Source organism: Phyllobates terribilis, unplaced genomic scaffold, assembly GCF_046119375.1.
Source record: "Phyllobates terribilis strain yellow unplaced genomic scaffold, ASM4611937v1 Scaffold_1__5_contigs__length_1240528914, whole genome shotgun sequence".
In the NCBI taxonomy this organism is placed as follows: domain Eukaryota; kingdom Metazoa; phylum Chordata; class Amphibia; order Anura; family Dendrobatidae; genus Phyllobates; species Phyllobates terribilis.
The window spans coordinates 342557865-342580824 of NW_027362761.1; the positions used below are offsets into that span (position 1 = coordinate 342557865).

The 22960-nt window shown below is 45.6% G+C and overlaps 1 protein-coding gene across 1 annotated transcript in view; it reads left to right on the forward strand.

Annotated features, from left to right (window-relative positions):
• The window catches only part of LOC141260424 (transmembrane protein 132D-like), a 1566153-nt gene that overhangs the window by 1531388 nt on the left and 11805 nt on the right, over window positions 1-22960 (forward strand). Inside the window, exons 7-8 of the mRNA XM_073676136.1 lie at window positions 19578-19848; window positions 20559-20750. Coding sequence (XP_073532237.1) covers window positions 19578-19848; window positions 20559-20750 — 463 coding nt within the window. The remainder of the gene's footprint in view (window positions 1-19577; window positions 19849-20558; window positions 20751-22960) is intronic.

Consider the following 22960-nt stretch of genomic DNA (forward strand, 5'->3'; position numbering starts at 1 on the left):
TGTCTTTCTCTAGCTTGACAGAGACTTGGCTCCACGCTCTCCTGTACTTTCCGGTACTGCTGCTGCCTCTCTGTGTCCCAGTCTGCTTCTGGTGAAGTGTCCTCGGGTGTCAGGACTCCCATATCCAGGTCAACAGGCAGCTTACCAGGTCTTGCTCTCATTAGGTAAGCCGGGGTACAGTTGGTAGAACCTACAGGGATGTGGTTGTATAGGTCCACCAGATCAGGCAGTTTCTCAGGCCACAGACTGCGTTCTTCCAGGGGCAATGTTTTCAAAAGGTCTATCACCACCTGGTTCATTTTCTCGCAGAGTCCATTGGTTTGTGGATGATAGGGTGTTGTTCTTATCTTCCGGCAGCCATACAGAGTGCAGAACTCCTGGAAGACCTCCGCTTCAAAGGCAGGTCCCTGGTCCGTCAGCACCTGCTCTGGGTATCCGTGTGGACGGCAGAAGTGCTGCTGGAAGGCTCTAGCTGCTGTTTGAGCCATTAAGTCCTTGACGGGGACGACAACCAAGAACCGGGAGTAGTGATCCACGATGGTTAACGCATAGACGTAGCCACTTCTGCTGGGGGTCAGTTTTACATGATCCAAGGCTACCAGTTCCAACGGCTGCTTGGTGACGATGGACTGCAGGGGAGTCTTCTGGCTAGCACGGTCCTTCCTTCTTAGGTTGCATGGGCCACAGTCTCTGCACCACCTCTCGATGGTTCCTCTCATGCCTACCCAATGGAACCGCCCGCGCAGCAGGAACTCCAGCTTCTTCCATCCGAAGTGCCCAGCTCCGTTGTGGTATGCCTCCAGTACCATAGCCGCGTCTCTTCTTGGCACCACTACTTGCCAGATCAGTTCATGCGTCCGGGAGTTAACCATTCTGCGGCACAACTTCCCCTTGTAAAGGAACAGTCGACTCTTCTCAACCCACAGTTGCTTGGCCTCCTCCGGAGCGTCTGGGTCAAGGCGGGCATCTGGCTGAGTCAGCATCTCCTTCACCAGTCGGACGGCGGGGTCACTGTCTTGCGTTTCCGCCCAGTTGTAATGAGGTAAGGGGTTGAACGTAGCAGATTGCTTACCCCTTACACGGTGGGAATACTGGATAGTCCCATGATGGTGGAACGCGGGGAGTTCAACTTCTTCCAGTTCCTCTGGATCTTCCCCTACGTCCGGTAGGTTTGGCATTCTGGACAAGGCATCCGCGTTGGTATTGGAGCGTCCTGCCCGGTATTTGATCGTGAACTCATAGTTGGACAGGCGGGCCATCCATCTCTGCTCCAGGGCACCGAGTCTTGCCGTATCCAGGTGTGTCAACGGGTTGTTATCCGTGTACACGGTGAACCGGGAAGAGGCAAGGTAGTGCCTAAAGCGTTCGGTGACTGCCCACACCACTGCCAGGAACTCTAGCTTGAATGAGCTGTAATTCTCAGGGTTTCTTTCGGTGGGTCGCAGTTTTCGGCTGGCGTAAGCAATTACCCGTTCTTTCCCCTGCTGGATCTGGGACAGTACGGCTCCTAGCCCGACGTTACTTGCGTCGGTGTAGAGGATAAAGGGCTGGCTGTAATCAGGGTACGCCAGGATTTCATTCCCCGTGAGGGCCATCTTCAGCTGGCGGAAGGACTCTTCTTCCAGCTTCTCCCATCTGAAGGGTGGCTTCTGGTTCTTGGCCTTCCTGGACTGGCCTATCAGGAGGTCCTGCATAGGAGCTGCCTTTTTGGTGAAACCGGGAATGAATCTTCGGTAGTAGCCTACCAACCCGAGGAACTGCCGCACTTCCTTTACGCTGGAGGGGCTTGGCCATTCCTTAATTGCGGTGATCTTATCAGGGTCGGGAGCCACTCCGTCAGCACTCACCACGTGTCCCAGGTACTGCACCTTTGGTTTCAGGAGGTGACACTTGGAGGGTTTCACCTTTAGGCCGTTGTTTGCCAGGGCTTCAAACACTTCCGCCAGGTGTTTCAGGTGGTCCTCGTAGGTTTTGGAATAAACTATAACATCGTCCAGGTACAGCAGGACCGTCTCAAAGTTCCGGTGTCCCAGACGGCATTCCATCAATCGTTGGAAGGTTCCTGGTGCGTTGCAGAGTCCGAACGGCATGCAGGTAAACTCGCTAAGTCCCATCGGGGTGGTGAATGCGGTCTTCTCCCGGTCCGCCTCTGCTACAGGAACCTGCCAGTACCCACTAGTGAGATCCAAAGTGGAGAAGAAGTTAGCAGATTTTAAAGCAGCCAAAGACTCCTCTATCCTTGGTAAGGGGTACGCATCTTTGTGTGTGATACGGTTGATTTTCCGGTAATCTACACACATTCTCATGGTGTTGTCCTTCTTTTTAACCAAGACTAGTGGAGCTGCCCAGGGGCTACAGCTATCCCTGATTACCCCAGCCTCCTTCATGTCTCTAAGCATCCCCTTGGTGTGTTGGTAGTGTGCAGGGGGTACGGGTCGGTATCTCTCCTTTATGGGAGGATGGTCTCCCGTGGGGATGTGGTGTTCTACCCCCTTTACTCGCCCGAAGTCTAACGGGTGTTTACTAAACACTCTCTCGTACTCTTGAACCACCCGATAGACTCCCTGTTTCTGGTGTGAGGGAGTGGAGTCAGTTCCCAAATGTAGTTGCTGACACCAGTCATCCATTGGTTTCTTAGAGCCCTTACCTTCCTCTGGGTGAGATGGAGGCAAGGGTTCCACTGACTGTACAGAATTTTGGTCGATGGTATACAATTTGGCTAGTGTGGCATACCGGGGCAAGTATACTTCCTCTTCCCGATATTTATTATGCGAACGGGCACCCTCCCATGGCGTACATCAACCACCCCCCGTGCCGTCAAAATGGTGGGCCTACTGTCTGAGTAGACTGGTTCTACCATTGCCTGGTAATCTCTACCTCTCAGACCAATAGCTGCCCGGCACCAAATCATCATTTCACTTTTCGGGGGCATGGCAATAGGGAAAGGGTCACACATTCTCACGCTTCCTATCTCACCACCGGAGAGTTCCACCTGTTGCCGCCGCATCAGTGCCCGGATCTCTTTTTGGAGCACTCGCTGCTGGCCGGAGCTGGCGTTCTTGGCAACCTGCTGTAAAATGAAAATCACCTCTGCAAGACAATTTTCAATCACATTAGTTCCTAGAGTTATCTTTGGGTGACTCTCGCGCTTGTCAATGTCTACAATGATCAGTCCCTGTGCTGCCAGTTCAACTCTACCGATTTTAATGGTCATCTCTTTAAATCCGACCAGTGGCACGGGCTGACCATTGCTGGCAATGATACTCAAGTCGTCGTCAGGGTAGCGGGTTATATCCGAGTCATTCCAGTACTGCTTGAAGAGCAAGTACGGGATGGTGGTGACCTGTGACCCGGTGTCAAGTAGGGCACTCATAGGAATGCCATCCAGTACCACAGGCAAGACTGGACGTCCTCCCACGTATTTGTCACGCCAGTTCGATGGGCCTGGTGATCTTATTCCTGGGGGTTAGCCCTCTACCCCAGGTTGTGCCAGTTTAAAGGACAGTACCTTGCCATATGTCCGGGTTGATTGCAGCGGCGGCAGATGGGTTGTCCGTCCTCGTTGTATCGGTCGCTGGGTCTTCCTCTGGCCGGTGGGGTCCTCCTTGGTCGACGCCACGGGATGTCCTCCGGTCCGGATGCCAGCTGGATCTTCCCTGGAGCAGAAACCTGTAAAGACTGCACAGTTCGGGTTAGCGCAGCAACGCTTTTAGCTAGCTCTAGGACCTGATGGTGCAGGTCTGGAGCCGGGTCATTGTTCAAAGCCTGCGCGTCAGCTCCCACAGGCCCTGCCGACAAGGGCGCCGCCTCCTGGTGGTAAGCGGTAGTAGGGCGCCTGTGGGTCACCACGCCACCCGGTGCCGGTTCTCGGAGCACCCGGATGGCTCTGTCCTTGAACTGTGCAAAGTCCAGATGAGGGTCCTGTAAGGCCATTGCCCGCAACTGGGTTCGGTGGGCATTGCAATGTAGACCCTCTATAAATTGTTCAGTCAACAACTTGTCTTCGTTTCCCACGCCGTCAGGGTCAGCCTGCTTAATGGCTCTCAGGGCCTCTTGTAGGTTTAGTGCATAGTCCCTTATATTCTCATGTGCTTGCTGCTTGCACCCGTAGAATCTAAGCTTGATCTCGGCTGAGGTACGGGTATCAAAGGTGTCCTTCAGCCGGGCTAGTATCTCTGCGACAGTCCTCCTCCTCCCAAGTGGCCAGGACTTTACCTCCCTTTGGGCTGCCCCTGTTAATTGAGCCACCAGGATGCTCACTTTTTGCTCCTCTGTGAGGGGGTACACCTGGAAGAGGCTATCCAGCTTTTCTCTGAAGTCATTTAGGGTATGTGACTCCCCTGAGTACTGGGGTAGCCAGGCTGCCCCCGGGATATAGGGCATGGTGAAAGGCATGACCGCTGCAGCGGTGGCGCTGGCGGTGGCGGTGGCAGTGAAGCTCTCCTCCGTATCCGGCATCCTCCTCCCCCCTAGTGGACCGTGGCCTACCTTGCGATGATCCTCTTCCGTAGGCCGCGGCTCCGCAGTGGATCGTCAGGGTCGAGGACCTTCCGTCGCGCTCCTGTGACGTCGGCGTCTGCTGGGCTCCTTCCAGGACCTTACGCAACGTCCGGACGTGAGGCGGAGCTTCAGTTCTCGCGCGCTTTCGGAGTCCACGCCCCTCTTCTTCCCGCGCGGCGTCTTCAAGATGGCGTCCAACGGCGGGAAAACTCCACGGATGGCGGGAAGAAGGCAGAAGATGGCGTCCAATGGCGGGAAAACTCCACGGATGGCGGGAAGAAGGTAGAAGATGGCGTCGGATGGCGGGAATCTTCACTACAGGTGAGTTTAACAGTCTTCTTTCAGGCACGCAGTACCCGGTGGTTGCGGGCACGGAATCCTGCCGACTACGCCAAAGTTGACGCACCCCTGGGCCTGAGTCGCGCAGCGTTGCGCACGCGGGAGCCTACCCGGAGCCGGATCTGATAGGGGTAGTAGTCTCGTGGCGGTGACCCGGTCCGTGCCCAGGGAGTCAAGCTGAGTGGCAGAGTTTAGCAGAAGATGGTACGGTGTTCGACTACGCCACCCGTTGAATGCGGCTATGAGGCCGCCGCTGCAGGGCAGACCGCTGAGGCCGGTGGTACGATTGTGCAGCGTAGATGGTATAACCCCCAACGGGAGGGGTATGGCCTCAGGGCAGCCGACGTGTTTGAAGGGGGTAGCAGAATAGCATGCAGGTAGCAGGAACCACTCAGAGACGGTGCGGTGTAGTTCAGGGTACTGATGACAAAGGTAGACCCTCCCGGAGTACTGGCTAGCGATCGGGGCCTGGTCAGTCCGTGAGCAGATGGGATCTCCCCTGGCCAGGCAGAGTTGTAGGCCTCCCCAACTAATTGTACTCTTCTGGCTACCTTGCTAGAGGCGGGTAAAAGTAGCCCACGTCCCTGAGTGTACCGTGTGGTGCTCACCCGTATGGCCGGTGACTCGGGGCCTTCTGGTAGCTTCCGCTCCATGACGGCGGTGCTGGTCCCTTGCGTGTGACCGTGCCTTCGGGTTTCTTGGCCAGAGGACCTGAAATCCCCTGCCGGTCGGTTTCTGCTGCTGGGTAAGGATTAGTCCCCACAGCCTCGGACTCCGGGTCCGGTGAGAACTCTTCAATCAGGGCGAGCTCTACAGCTTCCAGCCCCTGACCTCTTTTAGCACGGCTCCCACAGAGCTCCTGATCTCTCTTTCCCTATAGCTGCCTCACTCCAGACCAGACTGTGTCTCTGTCTGGGACTCCTCTTCTTCTCTTTCTCTCCTCTCTAACCCTGCCTCAGCCCCAGTTTATATAGGGGAAGTTCTTCCCCTCCCAGGACTGGGCAGGAGGTGTGGCATGCTTAGGATTCCTGACCAGGAGACCTCCCACCTGCTCTCAGACGTAATATTGCTATTACTGTGGAAACCAGACCCCTGGGGTGCCACAGATATGCCCTTGAAATGGGTGTTTCAACAAGACAACGACCCTAAACACACAAGTAAACGAGCAAAATCTTGGTTCCAGTCCAACAAAATTGAGGTTATAGAGTGGTCAGTCCAATCCGTGGACCTTAATCCAATAGAACACTTGTGGGGTGACATCAAAAATGCCATTTCTGAAGCAAAGTCAACAAATGTCAAAAAATTGTGGGATGTAGTCAAAGCATTCTGGGCTGGAATAACAGTTGACAGGTGCCAAAAGTTGGTTGACCCTATGCAACAGAGATATGAAGCAGTTTTAAAAAACTTTGGGTATTCACTTAAATATTAGATTAGTGATTCACAGGAATTCTAAATCCTCAAAAAAAAGAGTACATATTGTGAGCTTGTAAAGACAAATGCAGACACTGCTATTTTTTAAACATTTTTTGTTATTTTCTATAAGGTAGTTAAAATTATATACAATTCTCTTCATGTTTTGAATTAGAAAACAGTGTGAAATGTTCCCAATGCATGGGAATAAAAACTAGTAAAAAGATTTTGTGCTTAAGGTGTGTTAAAACTCATTACTGTGAACACTACTGTAGATATGTATATATACACACACACACACACTCAGTTGAACATGGCAATTAAATAATAATTGATAAGAAGAATTGTTTTCATAAAAATACTCTTTCGGTTTGTGAACTATGGGAGAGATTTACAAAGCTAAATCTGCCAGAATTCGTCCTTAGTTTGCTATGAAAACTTGTGTACTTATCCTACACCACAATTATTATGAGTTTCCAAACAATAGGTAACATATGGAAGACAAGTATCTAACATGTGTATAAAGATGGGTCAAATCTATCGTACCGCAGGCACCATAATGATACATTTGAAACATCCTCTTGCCTGGTCTGATTTTAATCTGTCTGGCAGTAATAAAATAAAAGTATTAAATTCCAACAGATGGAATTGTATTTGTAGGTTATGGATTCAGAAAGTGCCATAAATATGGTGTTCGTTTATTTTTGAGGCTCAGATTTTCATGGTGTCTAATCTACATAAATGGACGGGTCAATGAGAAAAAATAAAAAGTACATATTATTAGGAAAATAATTATTTATATATTATTGCAAAAATAGCCATCATTTTCATACAATAAAAAAACATATTTCTACCACTTCTCCACACCCTGATTTGTTCTCTTTTTCCCCAAAAGCAAAGCTTCTAAACAGAGCATGGCATAAAACATCGAGTGCGCCCACCCTGTCATTCACTTTACATAATAGTTACATAGAGCTGTCAGACAAGAACAATAGCAGAGGAAAAATGCTGATTAAAGCAGCAAAACATGCAGTATACAAATTTGAAGAGCATTATTTGAAAGCTATTAGCACAGAGTCTATTGCATTGTTCTCTTGAGTATAATTATACAAAGTGTGCGTACTGTATTAAATGTTTCAGGCAGTAATACAATAAGGAGGAGGGATATCATTCTATTTATCTCTTTATCATCTTGTTTACTTTTCAGTGTTTTCCGTATCATTTAGTTTGTACAGTTTATATTCAGCTTTTCTAGATATTTCTTTCGAGTATTTACTTTTTGTAAAAAATGTGGGATGTTATCTGTTGTTTCTTTCTCCCTCCCACTGCCCCAGTTGTCACACCATACACAGAGTATATATCGCTTCCTAAATGATCGGAAAAGAGTGTCCATGCTTAGTTGAGCAAATTACAGTATGTAATTTTATAAATGCTCTGTGTAAGGTGTACAGTTTTAGGGTTTCTAAGATTAGTTTCTTAGCATATTGATATGTTTATATATGTTTTTTTCAGATATGCCTCGTTCTTGCATTAATAAAGCGGATAGTTTTTTGCTATATATGTGGAGAAGTCACTTTTGTGTCACAAAGGCGAAACTTGACTACCATGATAAGGAAAGCCTGCAACCTGTATTTTGGTTGCAGAATAGATCAGGACAAGAGTTACACTCCACACATATGGTGCAATAGATGTGCATCACATCTTGCCCAGTTGTTGCATAGGAAGAGGCAATCTATTCCTTTTGCAGTCCCAATGATCTAGAGAGAGTCAACTGATCACACTACCAGTTGTTATTTCTGCATGGTGTCCTCATTAGGAAAGGAGTTTTAAGGAAGAAGTGGCCTTTTCAATATCCAAAAACTCCATCTGCAATACACCCGGCACCACATACAGAATAACTGCCGGTTCCAAAAGCACCAGAAACATTTTCAGTTGTGCCAAGTGAGGAAGAAGAGGATGCTTGGTGTCATGAAGTATCTTCCCCTTATGACCCAGACTCTCTGTCAGCAACTTCAACTAAACCACACTTTATAACACAAAGTGAACTGAACGATCTTGTAACAGATTTGGATCTTCCCAAGAGTAAGGCTGAGCTCTTAGGTTCCAGGCTACAGCAGTGGAATCTCCTAGCGGGCAATGGTCAATTTCTTTGTTCAGCAACCTCGATAAAGATATTTGTCCTATACCTCTTCATGGAGAGCAATCTTGTGGCATGCAAAAACGTCAACTGTTTAATGGAAGCTCTGAAGATAAGTCATAATCCAGAGGAATGGGAGCTCTTCATCAATTCATCCAAAACAAGCCTAAAATCCATCTTCCTGCATAATAGCAATGCACTACTTTCAATTCCAGTTGGTTACGTAGTCTACGTGAAAGAAATGTGGCACCCCTGCGGGGGATTACCACAGGATCCATAGGTGCAGGGAGAGATGTACACTTCGGCACACACAACACCTTCCACCCCAGGTTTGAGGGGAGGAGTCAGTTTCCAGGGAGACAGCAAAGCGGCAGTTAGTCTAGAGACGGGTGAAGGAGGAGAGACAGAGAGCTGTTGGCTGAGGACAAGTTAATCCCTGAACTGGGAAACAGGTCTGTGTTGTGAAGCGCCCTAGAGAGAGGGACGGAGGCTAGAAGGAAAGAAAGAGATAAAACTATTATCCCTTTAGCTCACCCGGACACCGGAGTCCGAGATTGCTATTAATTCAGCATTAGCATAGAAAATCCGGACAGATCAGGAGGATCTACTCCCCATGAAGAAGAAGGGGAAAGAGTTGCCAAACTTGACCAAGTATAGGACCAGGGGCCCTGAAAGAGAATTGGTAGCCCCAAGGAAAGGTCCTCATTGTCAGTTGTGGAGAAGGACCCCAAAGAAAGTGAAGGTGGCACATTCAGATTAAGGCAGGACAGATCCCAAACAACGCACACATTGTTAGAGGAGGCCTCACAAATCTCCAGAGTGAGTATCTCTACCTGCACCGAAAACCTGGTTACCCACCTGAACTGTACCTATTACCGGACATCAGTAAAAGAAAGGTACTGAAACAAAGACTTAATGTGTGTGTGTGCCTACTTTGACATTACTGCCTATAGCGTTCGTACAAGCCGTATACCGATCACCTCAGCAACCATACACAGCGCTGGTAACCGATTTTACCAGTTACCACAGGAGTCGTCAGGACACAATACTCCCATCATCCTCACCCCCATCCCTTTACTGATGGTCCAGGGCACGGAACCGGGATCCGACCAACCGTGTTCCCCACAGAAGTAACCCATCCATCCCGGTATCCGAGTACCCCTACCCCTGTCGACCAACTCAGTTTGGCATCACGAACAGGATACCAAGCCCAGTAGAACCGGGTACTGTGTGCTTAAATTGGACTTTATTGGAAGTTTGTGTACTGTAAAATGGGCTGTCATTACTACGTCATAGAGAAATTAAACTGTGTCACAGAGCGGAGAGAGTCGCGGGGGCGCAGCTAATGAAGCGCGAGGATAGCCCCGCCGTTTTTTTTGCTTTTTTTTTTTAGAGTCGCCGGTTACTGAAGGAGTTGATCGTAGCGGCTGGCAACGGTTAACTAGGGGGGCAGCGTCATGAGTGAAGCAAACAATATCCGAGACCTTGAGGGAGGGGATGCCCAAGACGCAGCAGCAGCCGGTTCCTCAGCTGGTGAGGGAGCCGCAGCATCTGGAGCGATGGCCCCGATAATGCCAATTGCCTTGCCGTATGTACCGGGGGCAAAATGGTTACTGACGTATGAAGGTAAACCCGGTACCTTAGCAGATTTCAAACGTAAACTGTGTGCGGTGCTGGACATGTGTGCAATGACAGGAAAGCAGCGAGCCTCCATTGTGCAGGGACAATAAATAGGTGCAGTGGAGCTAGAAGCTGAGACTTGGAGCGATGCTGATGGAGACTCTATAGAAAATGTGTTTGATAAGCTCAAAGCTGCTTTTGAAAAACGCACACAGTCTGAACTAAGGATGCTATTCTACCCATGCAAGCAGAGACCGCAAGATACCATCAGAGACTTTGCCCTACGTTTACAAGCGGCACTCCGGTCCATAAAACAGGTAGATTCAGCAAGTGTGCAAGACGAAGATAAATTGCTTGCAGAACAGTTTATGAATAGGTTGAGATCAGACTTTCACCGTCAGCAGGAGCACATGTGGGTCCTAGATAATCCAGATGTGGATTTTAATACCTTAAAGGACCGTGCTATAACTGTACTACGAGACCCATTACCTGCAAAACCTGCAATCCCATCCTGGCAGGTTAATACCTCTCACATGAACTTAGAGCCTACCCCTAAAAACTCTGTAGAAGAGGTAGGACAAGCTGTCGCACCCGAATCTGCTGATGACCTACGTAATCAGGTGTTACAACTAACCAAAAACATGGACTACATGTTAAAACTCTTGCAAGCCAGACCGGAGGCACAACCACCAAGCAAAATCCAGTTAGCTGAATCCCCTGAGGATGTTCCGTGGATGAGGAGAAAGCTCATGTCACCCGTGCAGGGGACCAACGCACCATTCTGACGCAGAGCCATGTCGCCCGTGGAGGGGATCAACAAGTCGCCCGTTCAGGGGACCAACGCACCATTCCGACGCAGAGCCACCGACCACACGAATTCTTCAGGACAATCTGTTTGCCTTCGTTGCAACAAACTGGGCCACTTTGCAAGAGGATGTCGTTTAAACCCGAGATTCCTGGGTCCGCGGGCCAACCCCCAGGAATAAAACGGCAGGGCCCATATGACTGGCATAGTCGGTATGTGGGAGGCCACCCGTACCTCAACATTATGCTAGAAGGAATCCCCACATCGGCCTTATTGGACACTGGGTCACAAGTCACCACCATCCAACATATCCTTTACAAGCAATTTTGGTCTGCTGCAGATCTTAGCCCCCTAGACTCTAGTCTTGTCATTTTAGCAGCTAATGGTCAACCATTGAATCAGGTGGGGTTTAGAGAAGTGACAATAAAGCTGGGGAGGGTGGAGTTGAGAGGCCAAGGGTTATGTGTCGTAGAAGATGACCCCAATATCAAATGTCCTTACATGTTGCTTGGTACTAATGTGATTGAAAACTGCCTTGAAGAAGTGATGTTTTTACTCCAACAGATTAGAGAGACTGCTGGCATTGGGCGGAGGAGAGTCCTTCAAAGACAAATCCGTGCCTTAATTCACAAGCAACAGGTAAATCTGTCTGGGGGGGAAATTGGCAGTGCGCGGGTAACGGACCCGTTTCCCATTGTATTACCACCAAACAGTGAAATGATGATATGGTGTCGAGCAGCTGTGGGTATCAGAAGAAAGGAATACCAGGCAATTGTAGAACCGGTATATTCAGAGCATAGACCTACACTGCTGACAGCTAGAGGGGTGGTGGATGTACACAGGGGAAGAGTACCAATCCGTGTGTTGAATTGTGGTGAGGAAGAAGTGAAACTACCCCGGTTTGCGACTGTAGCAAAGCTGTACACTGTCAGTAATAGCAACATACAGACATTAGAGCCCTTGCCCCCATCAAGTCAGGCGGAGGACAACAACCCCAAGGGACAGCTGGAGGAGTGGTGTCAGCAGTTGCACATAGGGACTGATGCCACTCCCGACCACCAGAAGCAAGGAGTTTACCGGGTAGTACAAGAGTTTAGCCAAGTATTCAGTAAGCATCCATTAGGTTTTGGGAGGATAAAAGGGGTACGCCATCACATACCCACAGGAGATCATCCCCCGATTAAAGTGAGACATAGACCCATCCCACCAAACCACTACCAGTGTGCTAAAGAGATGCTGCAGGACATGAAGGAGACCAGGGTTATAAGAGATAGCTGTATTCCCTGGGCGGCCCCCTTAGTCTTAGTCAGAAAAAAAGATGGCACTATGAGGATGTGTGTGGATTACAGGGAGGTCAATAAGATCACTCACAAAGATGCTTACCCGTTTCCCCGGATAGAGGAGTCTCTTGCTGCATTAAAGACTGCTAAGTATTTCTCCACATTAGATCTCACTAGTGGGTATTGGCAGAAGAAGACCGGGAGAAAACAGCATTCACAACACCAATGGGCCTATGTGAATTCAATAGCATGCCATTTGGGTTATGCAATGCACCGGGGACGTTTCAGAGACTCATGGAGTGCTGCCTGGGACACCGGAATTTTGAGACGGTACTTTTATACCTGGATGACGTCATCGTGTATTCCAAAACCTATGAACAACATCTGGAACACCTGGTAGAGGTATTTACAGCTCTAACAAAGTATGGAATGAAGCTCAAACCATCTAAATGTTACCTGCTGAAGCCAAAAGTCCAATACCTAGGGCATGTGGTCAGCGCGGATGGCGAACTGGCAGAGGCCGACCACCGTCAGAGAGGTACGTCAGTTTTTAGGTTTGGTTGGGTATTACAGAAGATTTATTAAGGGCTACACGAAGATGGCAGCGCCCCTACAAGATCTTCTGGTAGGCCAAGCTAAGAAGAGAAGGTCTTCAGAGCCGCCGTTGGAATGGGGAAAGAAACAAGAAGACTCCTTCCAACAAATGAAACAGGCCCTGACCGGTGAGGAAATCTTGGTGTACCCAGATTATAACCTACCATTTGTCCTCTACACGGATGCAAGTAATGTAGGCCTGGGAGCAGTACTGTCCCAAATACAAGAAGGCAAGGAAAGAGTAATTGCCTATGCCAGTAGAAGACTTCGACCTACAGAGAGGAACCAGGAAAATTACAGTTCCTTTAAGTTGGAGTTCCTGGCCTTGGTCTGGGCAGTCACGGAGAGGTTCAAGCATTACTTAGCAGCTTCAAAATTTACCATCTTTACGGACAATAATCCGCTAACACACTTAGATACTGCAAAGCTTGGTGCATTGGAGCAGCGCTGGATGGCCCGGCTATCGAACTACGACTTTACCATCAAGTACCGAACAGGCCGTGGAAATGCAAATGCTGATGCCCTCTCCAGAAACCCTCAAGTACATTTGCAAGGGCTTGAAGAAGAAACAGATGACTTGGAGGAAATAGAGCTTCCAGCTTTCCATAAAAGTAGAAAATGGAAAATGACAGAAACCCATATCTACCAGAACCGTCAGGATGTTGCAATAAACCCGCTGCCTCATTATGGATGGAAAGAGACCCAAGATAGTGATCCGGCAGTGAGCCTAGTGAAGAGGCTGGTAACCCAACCGGATTCCAAAATTGAGAAGAATGCTCCCCCAGAGGCCCAATACCTGTGGAAAGAAAGAAGCAGGTTATTTATCTATAAAAACCAATTGTGCAGACGGTATATCAATCCAAGGACACATGAAATGGTATGGCAAGTTGTGGTTCCAAAGAGAAATGTCCAAATGGTATTGGAAGCATACCATAATGGAGCAGGACACTTTGGATGGAGAAAACTGGAAATACTGTTACGTGAGAGGTTTTATTGGATTGGCATGAGGTCTTCCATAGAAAAATGGTGTAAGAGTTGTGGCCCATGCTCATTAAGAAGAAGAGATCGTAACAACCAGAAAGCACCACTCCAGCCTATCATAAAAAAACAGCCCCTGGAACTAGTAGCCTTGGATCATGTTAAACTCACACCCAGTAGATCAGGCTATACTTATGCTCTTACCATGGTGGACTACTATTCCAGATTCCTAGTGGTAGCTCCTGTGAAGGACTTGACAGCTCAGACAGCAGCAAGAACCTTTCAAGCTTATTTCTGCAGGCCACATGGATATCCAAAACAGGTATTGACAGATCAGGGTCCTGCCTTTGAAGCGGAAATATTTCAAGAGTTCTGTAGCTTGTATGGATGCAAGAAAATTCGTACCACGCCTTTCCATCCCCAAACTAATGGAATGTGCGAAAAAATGAATCACGTGGTAATAGAATTGCTGAAGACTCTGCCCTTGGAAAACAGAAATAGATGGCCAGAGAAATTACCAGATCTGATTGACATCTATAACAACATCCCAGTAAGCTCAACTAATTGTACCCCGGCATACTTGATGAGAGCGAGACCTGGAAAATTGCCAGTGGACTTTGAAATGGGCATTGTAGTTCCTGAGGAAGACCCCCATCAAGTGCAGATTGGGATACTAGAAGAACAGAACAATACAAGCAAATACAGGAGTGTGTTGAGAAAAGTCTAGTAAAATCCAGAGAAAGACAAGAAACCAATTTCAATAAAAATGCACAAGGAATCCCGTTAACCCCCGGAGAATTGGTTTTGAAAAGGAAAAAGAGACTTCATAAGCTAGATAATCAATGGGAAAAAGAACCATGCACTGTATTACCATCCAATTTTGACAACCAGAAAACCTGTCTAATCAGCAAGGATAACGGAAAAACAACAGCAACAGTGTCCCGAGACCACTTAAAGAAGTGTCCTCAACCCTTACAATAAAAAGAATATATCCCTTGTCCCATACCAGAAGAAGAGACGCCAAGGACAATTAAGACAATCTTAGGAGAGTTTCCCACAGATTGGCCTCAAATAGAAGGAGCATATTTAATTCCCATGTTGACATTCCCACAACCAGTAGAAGGATCAAGAGCAGAAGAACCACCTGCTGCAGCCGAGCTAGGGAATCCTGCAATCAGTGTACCTGCCATTCCCACTAGGGGAGTGGGAAGACACTCCGGCATACCTGTGCTACGTAGACCAACACATGAGTCAGTAAGTAGTGTTCGCTCCACACCAGGCTTACGCACCAGTGGGATACCAGTTTTACGGAGGTCATCACGTTTTAATTTTGGACACCCACCACTCAGATACAGGGAGTAAACCATAACAAAAGGGAAATGTAAATAGGTTCAAAAATTTAAATATGTAGTTAAAGTCAGTATATAGAAGGGTGATGAGTAGACCAAAACAGGTTACACCAGGTACACAATGTAAAAAAAAAAGGGTGAGTAGAGTTGGCGTAAGAAGCTGTCTAGGGAGAGCAAAATCTTGGCCAATAGGTGACCCCAGGGCCAAAGGGCCTACAGTGCTTATGACCGGGAGAGGCCCCTGCAGTACCTAGGATCCTTGCGCCGAGGCACACGTAGTAAATGTTTTGTTGTGTATTGTGAATTATTAAGTCTATTTGAATCTTTAAACCTAAAGAGACTTTACCTGTTTGGACATCTGAAACTTTTTGAAAATTTTTTAAGAATGGACCGAAGCCACAGGACTGGTGGTGGCAAAAACACTTTCCCTTTAACAGCTTGCAGCAGATCGACTAGCATTGCATGGACTGGTTATCCATTTTTCCCATTTTCCCTGGTTATTGTAAATTTTATTTTTGAGACTCTGTTCAAATTACAAATGTAAATGTTTATGTTATGTTATCTTTGTTAAAAAAAAAATGTTTCAGTCCCGGAGGACTGAAGTTAACTAGGGGGGAATGTGGCACCCCTGCGGGGGATTACCACAGGATCCATAGGTGCAGGGAGAGATGTACACTTGGGCACACACACCTTCCACCCCAGGTCTGAGGGGAGGAGTCAGTTTCCAGGGAGACAGCAAAGCGGCAGTTAGTCTAGAGACTGGTGAAGGAGGAGAGACAGAGAGCTGTTGGCTGAGGACCAGTTAAGCCCTGAACTAGGAAACAGGTCTGTGTTGTGAAACGCCCTAGAGAGAGGGACGGAGGCTAGAAGGAGAAAAAAAGAGATAAAACTATTATCCCTTTAGCTCACCCGGACACCGGAGTCCGAGATTGCTATTAATTCAGGAATAGCATAGAAAATCCGGACAGATCAGGAGGATCTACTCCCCCAGGAGTCGTCAGGACACAATACTCCCATCATCCTCACCCCCATCCCTTTACTGACGGTCCAGGGCACGGAACCGGGAACCGACCAACCGTGATCCCCACAGAGGTAACCCATCCATCCCGGTATCCGAGTACCCCTACCCCTGTCGACCGACTCAGAAACCTATGACAACATGAAACAGCTGTTGAGGTGCCTGAACTATGACCCACATTTGCAGCCCCTCTGCGGTGACTCAAATGTGGTTGCCATCTTAGTTGGTCTCCAGGGTGGATACACAAAGTACTGCTGCTTCTGTGTGAGTGAGATAGTCGTGCAAGAGAATATCACTACAGTAAAAGACTGGCCTCTCTGACATTCACTTCAGCCAGGGCGTAAAAATGTCCTGCATCCAGCACTTGTTGACCCACTTAAGATTTTATTACCACCATTGCATATCAAGTTGGGCCTAATGAAGAACTCTGTAAAGGCAATGGTAAAAATGCAAAAGCATTCAAGTATCTCATTGATATTTCCAAGGTTGAGTGAGGCAAAGATAAAGGAAGGAGTCTTTATTGGGCTTCAGATTTGTAAGCTTCTTCAAGCACAAGAGTTTTCTGTTTGTTTCAGGGCAAAGAAAAGGCTGCTTCGGTAGCATTTGCATTAGTGGTAGCTAATTTTTGGAACACTCGAGCAGATAACTATGAAGAGTTGGTGGAAAATCTCCTCAAAACATATAAGGATCTTGGCTGTAACATGTCCTTAAAGATTAATTTCTTACATTTACATCTAGACTTTCTTTCCACCAAACCACAGAGCAATGAAAAACACGCACAGTGAGAGATTTCACCAAAATATTGCGGCTATGGAGAAAAGATATCAAGGAAAATGGAATCGATGCTTGAAGATTACTGTTGGACAATTGTAAGAGATGATCCGATGCAGGAGTACAAGAGACAAGCAAAAAAGAGTTGTCACTGAATGAGGACCAAATTTTGTAGTGCATTTCTGTAACTTTATTATTCGCAATAGTGTTTAGACAGGTTTTAGTTATTTGTTTTGTTGCTAAATTTCCTCTAAGTAAATATCAGTAAATTAGCATAACAAAATATTTAGCATCTTTATATTTGCAAAAAAATAATGATTCCAAGTGCTGAAACTTTTCTGCATTAATTATATGTAACAGTAAAAGGAAAACTCTTTCATAACCTAAAAACAAAAGCCAAGTAAAAATTTTCATTGTCAGATTTAAATTCAGGAGGTCAAAATCATTAAGAGATGGCTCATTTCATAACTGAACCTGACAACTTTTGAAAGTATGTTAAACTGTGAAATCGGACCGCACTCAGATGTCATCCGAGTGCGGAATAACAGAAAAGGTCTTTAATTTTAATTTTATTTGACTAATAAAATATATAATTATACCTTATACTGTTGTGGTCCCGTATTATACCTTTTTTTATGTTTTTTGTCATCCGAGTGCTGTCCATTGTTCTCCACAGACCCATAGACATGAATGGGCGAGTACCACCTCCACTCGGAGGCAAATTGTGCATGCTGTGATTTTTTTTCTCAGGCCAAATCGGTTTGAGGAAAAGGTCAAGCGTGTGCACAGCCCCATAGAATAACATGGGTGCGAGTGGTATCCGTCAAAATGACAGATAGCACTGGTCTGAGTTATATGGTCTTGTGAACGAGCCCTTATATGAATATTATATTCAGTAGGATAATAATAGTCTTGTGTTATATTATAAAATATTTGAATTTATTTAATTTTGGCAAATTTTACCTTTGTATTATGATTTTTTAGAAAAATTTGATGTCCTTAATACTGACCTTCCACTTCCATCACTTCCAACATTTAGTTATGATGAATTGAACAAAGTGTCTATTGTTTCCTAAACTTCATTTTTGTATCAGTTAATATTGCAAGGTCCCTATGTATACTTTAGCAGACTCTTTGGTTTATAAGGCTGAGTTCACACGATGCGTTTTTCATGCGTTTCCGCGGCGTTTTTGCAGTTGCGTAAACGCCGCGGAAACGCATGAAAAACGCATGGTAGAAGGGCAGCAATGTTCCCCAATTGAAATCCGCATGTGCTGTGCCCATGATGCGGATTTTTCCGCAGCATAAACGCTGCAGTCAAAAATCCGCAGCATGTCAATTAATTTTGCGGAAACGCTGCTCTTTTGCCGCCATTGACTTGCATTAGACCGCATGGAATCCGCATCACTGTATATGTTGATGCGCTTTTCATGCGTTCTAATGTGCGGATGGTACCCGGGTGTGGATGAGAGGACTCTCATCCAGACCCAGGTACCATTAAAAAAAAAAGAATAAAATAAAAAATATATATATTCTCACCTTCTGACGGCCCGCGCAGCGCTCCTGCTTGATTCCCCGCACTTCGCGGTTGAATGAAGAAGGACCTTCGCTGACGTCAGAGTCATGTGACGGGTCACGTGACGCTGACGTCGGAAGGTCCTAAAGTCTTCACTGCCGGCAGCTGGGACCGAGCGAAGCAGGAGACCGGGGGCCATCAGAGGGTAAAGTATATATTTATTTTTTATTTTTTGACATTCACACACTATATAAATCCATGCCGGTTGCATGGATTTATATAGTGTGAAGTTGACAAGCACTTTCCAAGTGATGCTAAAATCGCTTGGGAAGCGCTTGTCAACCGGCATGCGGAAATGAAAGTGAAGAACGCTTCACATCCGCATGTCCCTGGCAGGAAACCGCATGTACAATCCGCATGCGTTTTTTCCTGCCAGAGAGATGCAGAAACGCTCAGGAAAAAATCCTGAGCATTTCTGCATCGTGGGCACATACCCTAAGGGTTAGCAAATTAACACTTTACTGAGACCTCAGATACTTCCAAACAGCTTTAACTAACTTTATGTACATGTTATTATTTATTGTTTAATGCTGATTTAGAGTATGTGTACTGCCATATATTATTTTTGTTATTTTGTTAGTCTACTTAAAGAGGCTCAGTTTAATTTTCTGCAGATTTTCTATGTGATTGCTGAATCATACCAGTGTGCAATATGTGCACTGTGAGGATTCTCCTCTATTTCCAGCTCGAGTGGGTGGTTTTTGCATAGTTGCAATCACATGCTGATTAGCTTCTCGTCCAGTTGTTAGCGTGCACATGACTGTATCTATGCAAATTGCATACTTGTGGTCACGTAATCACAAGATGGAAATAGACAGCAATCCTTACAGTGTGCATCAAGCATTTGGTAGAATTCGGCAACTTAAAATCACATAGAGTGATAGCTTAAATTTATATTGAGACCTGGAAAATCACTTTAATTCTGAAGGCCAGATTGAAGAACATTAAAAAAAACATATTATTGTGATTTTAACTGTATAGCTTTTGTGCTATTCAATGCATTATCATAGTTTTACTAATTGTTTCATTACATACTATTTTTGCATTGAATTCAGCTCTTGCACATGTCTCAATAGACAGTTTTGTACTTTTAATTAATTTCATTTTGAAAATAAAAAACTTTAAGCATTAAATCAAAAGTTTTCACAAATTCATCTACCTGCTTAATAAGTAATGCTATACTATTATATTCTTTTCCAGACCAGCTAGGGACAGTGATGATGACGATGATGAAGACAAAAAGGGAAGGGGCTGTGCTCTCCAATATCAACATGCCATTTTACGGGTTCTTACACAGTTCATAGCTGAGTCCTCTGAAACTCCAGGCCAACTCACGTATATGCTAGGATCTGACTGGCAAGTGGACATCACTGATTTAATAAGTGAATTTATCCAAATGGATGAGTCCAAAGTTGTGAGTCTCAAGGGACAAGTTCTTATGGGACTAGAAGTTGGTATGACAACTATACAGGTAATAGTAAATAGTAATCCAATAATTTGTCATTGCCTACAATCTCCTTGATAGTATCAGAAATGGTGATACATGAATATTAAAAAAAACTTTCATTTAATTACCAAGTTTTATAGCTCACTATCCACTATTATTTAAAATAAATCCTGTATATGTGGTGTCAAAATATTGTCTATGAATTTTACTTTTTTTCTACAATGTTATGATTAAGAACTTCTACATTTTAGTTACAATCTTGAAAATGGATTTTGTATTGAAATAGTTTCAATGTGTAATCTCCCTGGTATATTATGTATCATTATTTAAAGGCCTTCAGCTCAAGCTCGAGCCGTGACAACTTAATTGATGAACGATCTGTAGGAAGATCGATCTTGTACAAGCCTAGATAGGTCCACCAGGGTCTTCTCCACCGTTATCTTGCTAGTATCAAGCCATCGGGTTGCTGGTCTTCCTCTTTGTTTTGTTCCTTCTATTCTTCTGATCATGATGTCCTTCTCCAGTGACTACTGTCTCCATATAATGTGTCCAAAGTAAGCAAGTCATATATTGGTGCTTCGAGTGACACGTCTGGCTTGATTTTATCCAAAATTAATTTATTTGTTGTTCTTGCCATTCATGGTATTGATAACATCCCCTGGTCTATAGATGTATTGTAATGCATAATCAGATCTTGTTATAGATAGTATGCTCACATTCCTCTATTGTTTTAGATACTGTCCCCACTTTCTGATGCCATCCTGGCAGAGAAGACTGTGATGGTAGTGGATGAAAAGGTGACCATTGCAGACCTTGGAATCCAGGTGGTGACAGGCCTGTCACTTTCTCTTCAGCTTAGTCCTGGAAGTAACAGGGCAATATATGCAACTACAATAGCACAAGAACACTTTAGTTCTCCAAAACAGGTATAATATTTGTGGTATATGATGTTTTTACAATTGCCATGAAAATGTACAATTGCATTTGAAAGCAGAATACAGACAAACATACATTTGGAGTAATGAAGGAAACAACCGCAATTAGTCTAAAGATAAATTTCACTTAGACAATGGGGCCTCATTTCATTTCTATGACAAAACCAAGAGACCTGATCATCCTCAAAGCTAGAAATATAAGTGTTTTAAAGCATAAAAAAGGAACAAAAAGTAATAAATAAGTTACCAGATGGATAATCATTAAGAATAACAACTAGTATTCCCTCCATAGGCTTCACCTCCTTAGTACTCTTTTGGTAGCTCATTTCACACAGTAACAGTCTATGTATAAACACATACTGATATACAAAAAGCAAAAGCAGCACAAAAATTGTAGCAGGAGGTGCTCAGCCACCCAGGTAATTACCAGACCTATGAATATCCACGAAAAAATTGAGGCAGCACACAAAATAGAAAAAATCTCTATGCCTTGGAGGTCCTGGCCTGCCCTGCCACTAGCGTTTTATCAGAGCGGGTTTTTAGTGCCGCTGGTGGAATTATAACAGATAAGCGCATCCGCCTGTCAACTGAAAATGCTGACAGGCTGACTCTTATAAAAATGAACAAGGGCCAGACTTCTCAATCACCACCGAATGATAGCAGCGTAACATAAACTCAAATACAGTGTCTTTTTTTGGTAGGTCTATTTCCATGCACCTCTTCACACCTACACATGGGTATACGCTTCCTGATTTTGTCTATTTGCTCTTGTCCTCCTCCTTCTCCTCATCCTCCATCACCATATGATTCACCACCATATCTACCATATCACCTCCTCTGCGTATCTTGTAAGGAGCATTGGAGTGCCTCCAAATTTTTGGCAGCTTTTGCATTCACTGCATAAGCAAACAATATGGGAGACCCACTTCCTAATAATGGGAACATTGTTTTAAGGAGGCTCTCTGACCTCTGTATCTCTTGCAAGGGGCATTGGAGTTCCTCCAAATTTTTAGCAGCCGTTGCTTCACTGCATAGGCAATCACTATGGGAGACCCACTTCCTAATAATGGGAACATTGTTTTTAGGAGGCTCTCCGGCCTCTATGTCTCTTGCAAGGGGCATTGGAGTTCCTCCAAATTTTTTTATTGGGTTTTTATTTACCGTGTTCACTATATGGTAAAACCTGGCAATTTGATCCTCCAGTTCAGTACGATTATGCATATACCAAACATATATAGGCTTTTTTTTTATTTAAGCTGTGAAAAAAAATTCGGAAATTTGTAAGAATTTTTTTTTTTAATAATGTCACCATTTTCTGAGAACTGTAGCGTTTTCATTTTTTTGCGATGTGGGGCTGTGTGAGGGCTTACATTTTTTTCCCCGAGTTGACATTATTGATACCATTTTGGAGTAGATATGATGATTTGATCACCTCTTATTGCATTTTATGGCAATGCTGCGGCGTCCAAAAAAACGTAATTCTGGAGTTTTTCTCGTTAGGCCGTTTAATGATCGGATTAATTCATTTTATATTTTGATAGCTTCGACTTTTACGAATGCAGCGATACACAATTTGTGTATCTTTTAGATTTTTTTAATTATTTTATTTTAATGGGGCAAAAGGAGGGTGATTTGAACAATTGCATTTTTTCCATATTTTTTAAAAAAAATTCTCACTTTTCACAGTAATTGTTAGTACCCTTAGTGGACTTAAAGCTGCTCATTCGATTGCTTGTGCTATACATAGCAGCGCATCAGCACCTCTATGTATAGTGAAAATCACAATCTCCTATGAATGCCAGCTAACCATATTCTGCTCCATTGCCTAGATACAAACATGCCATGTGACCAGCCTCACTCCTGATTCTGGAGGAGCTGGTGAAAATCCGACTTGAGTCTTCCTGTCTGTCAGTGTCTAGTCCGTGATGTCACAACAGATACCACCCCCAGTCTCTGCCAGACCCTCCCTCTCCTCCTGCTTCAGCAACAGACACCACCCCCAGCCTCTGCCAGACCCTCCCCCTCCAGCCACAGACACTACCCCCAGCCTCTGCCAGATCCTCCCCCTCCAGCCACAGACACCACCCCCAGACTCTGCCAGACCATCCCCCTCCTCTTGCTCCAGCCACAGACACCACCCCCAGTTTCCAGCAGGCCCTCTTCCGTCCACTCCCTCCATCTACATGAATTGCTGATTGGGT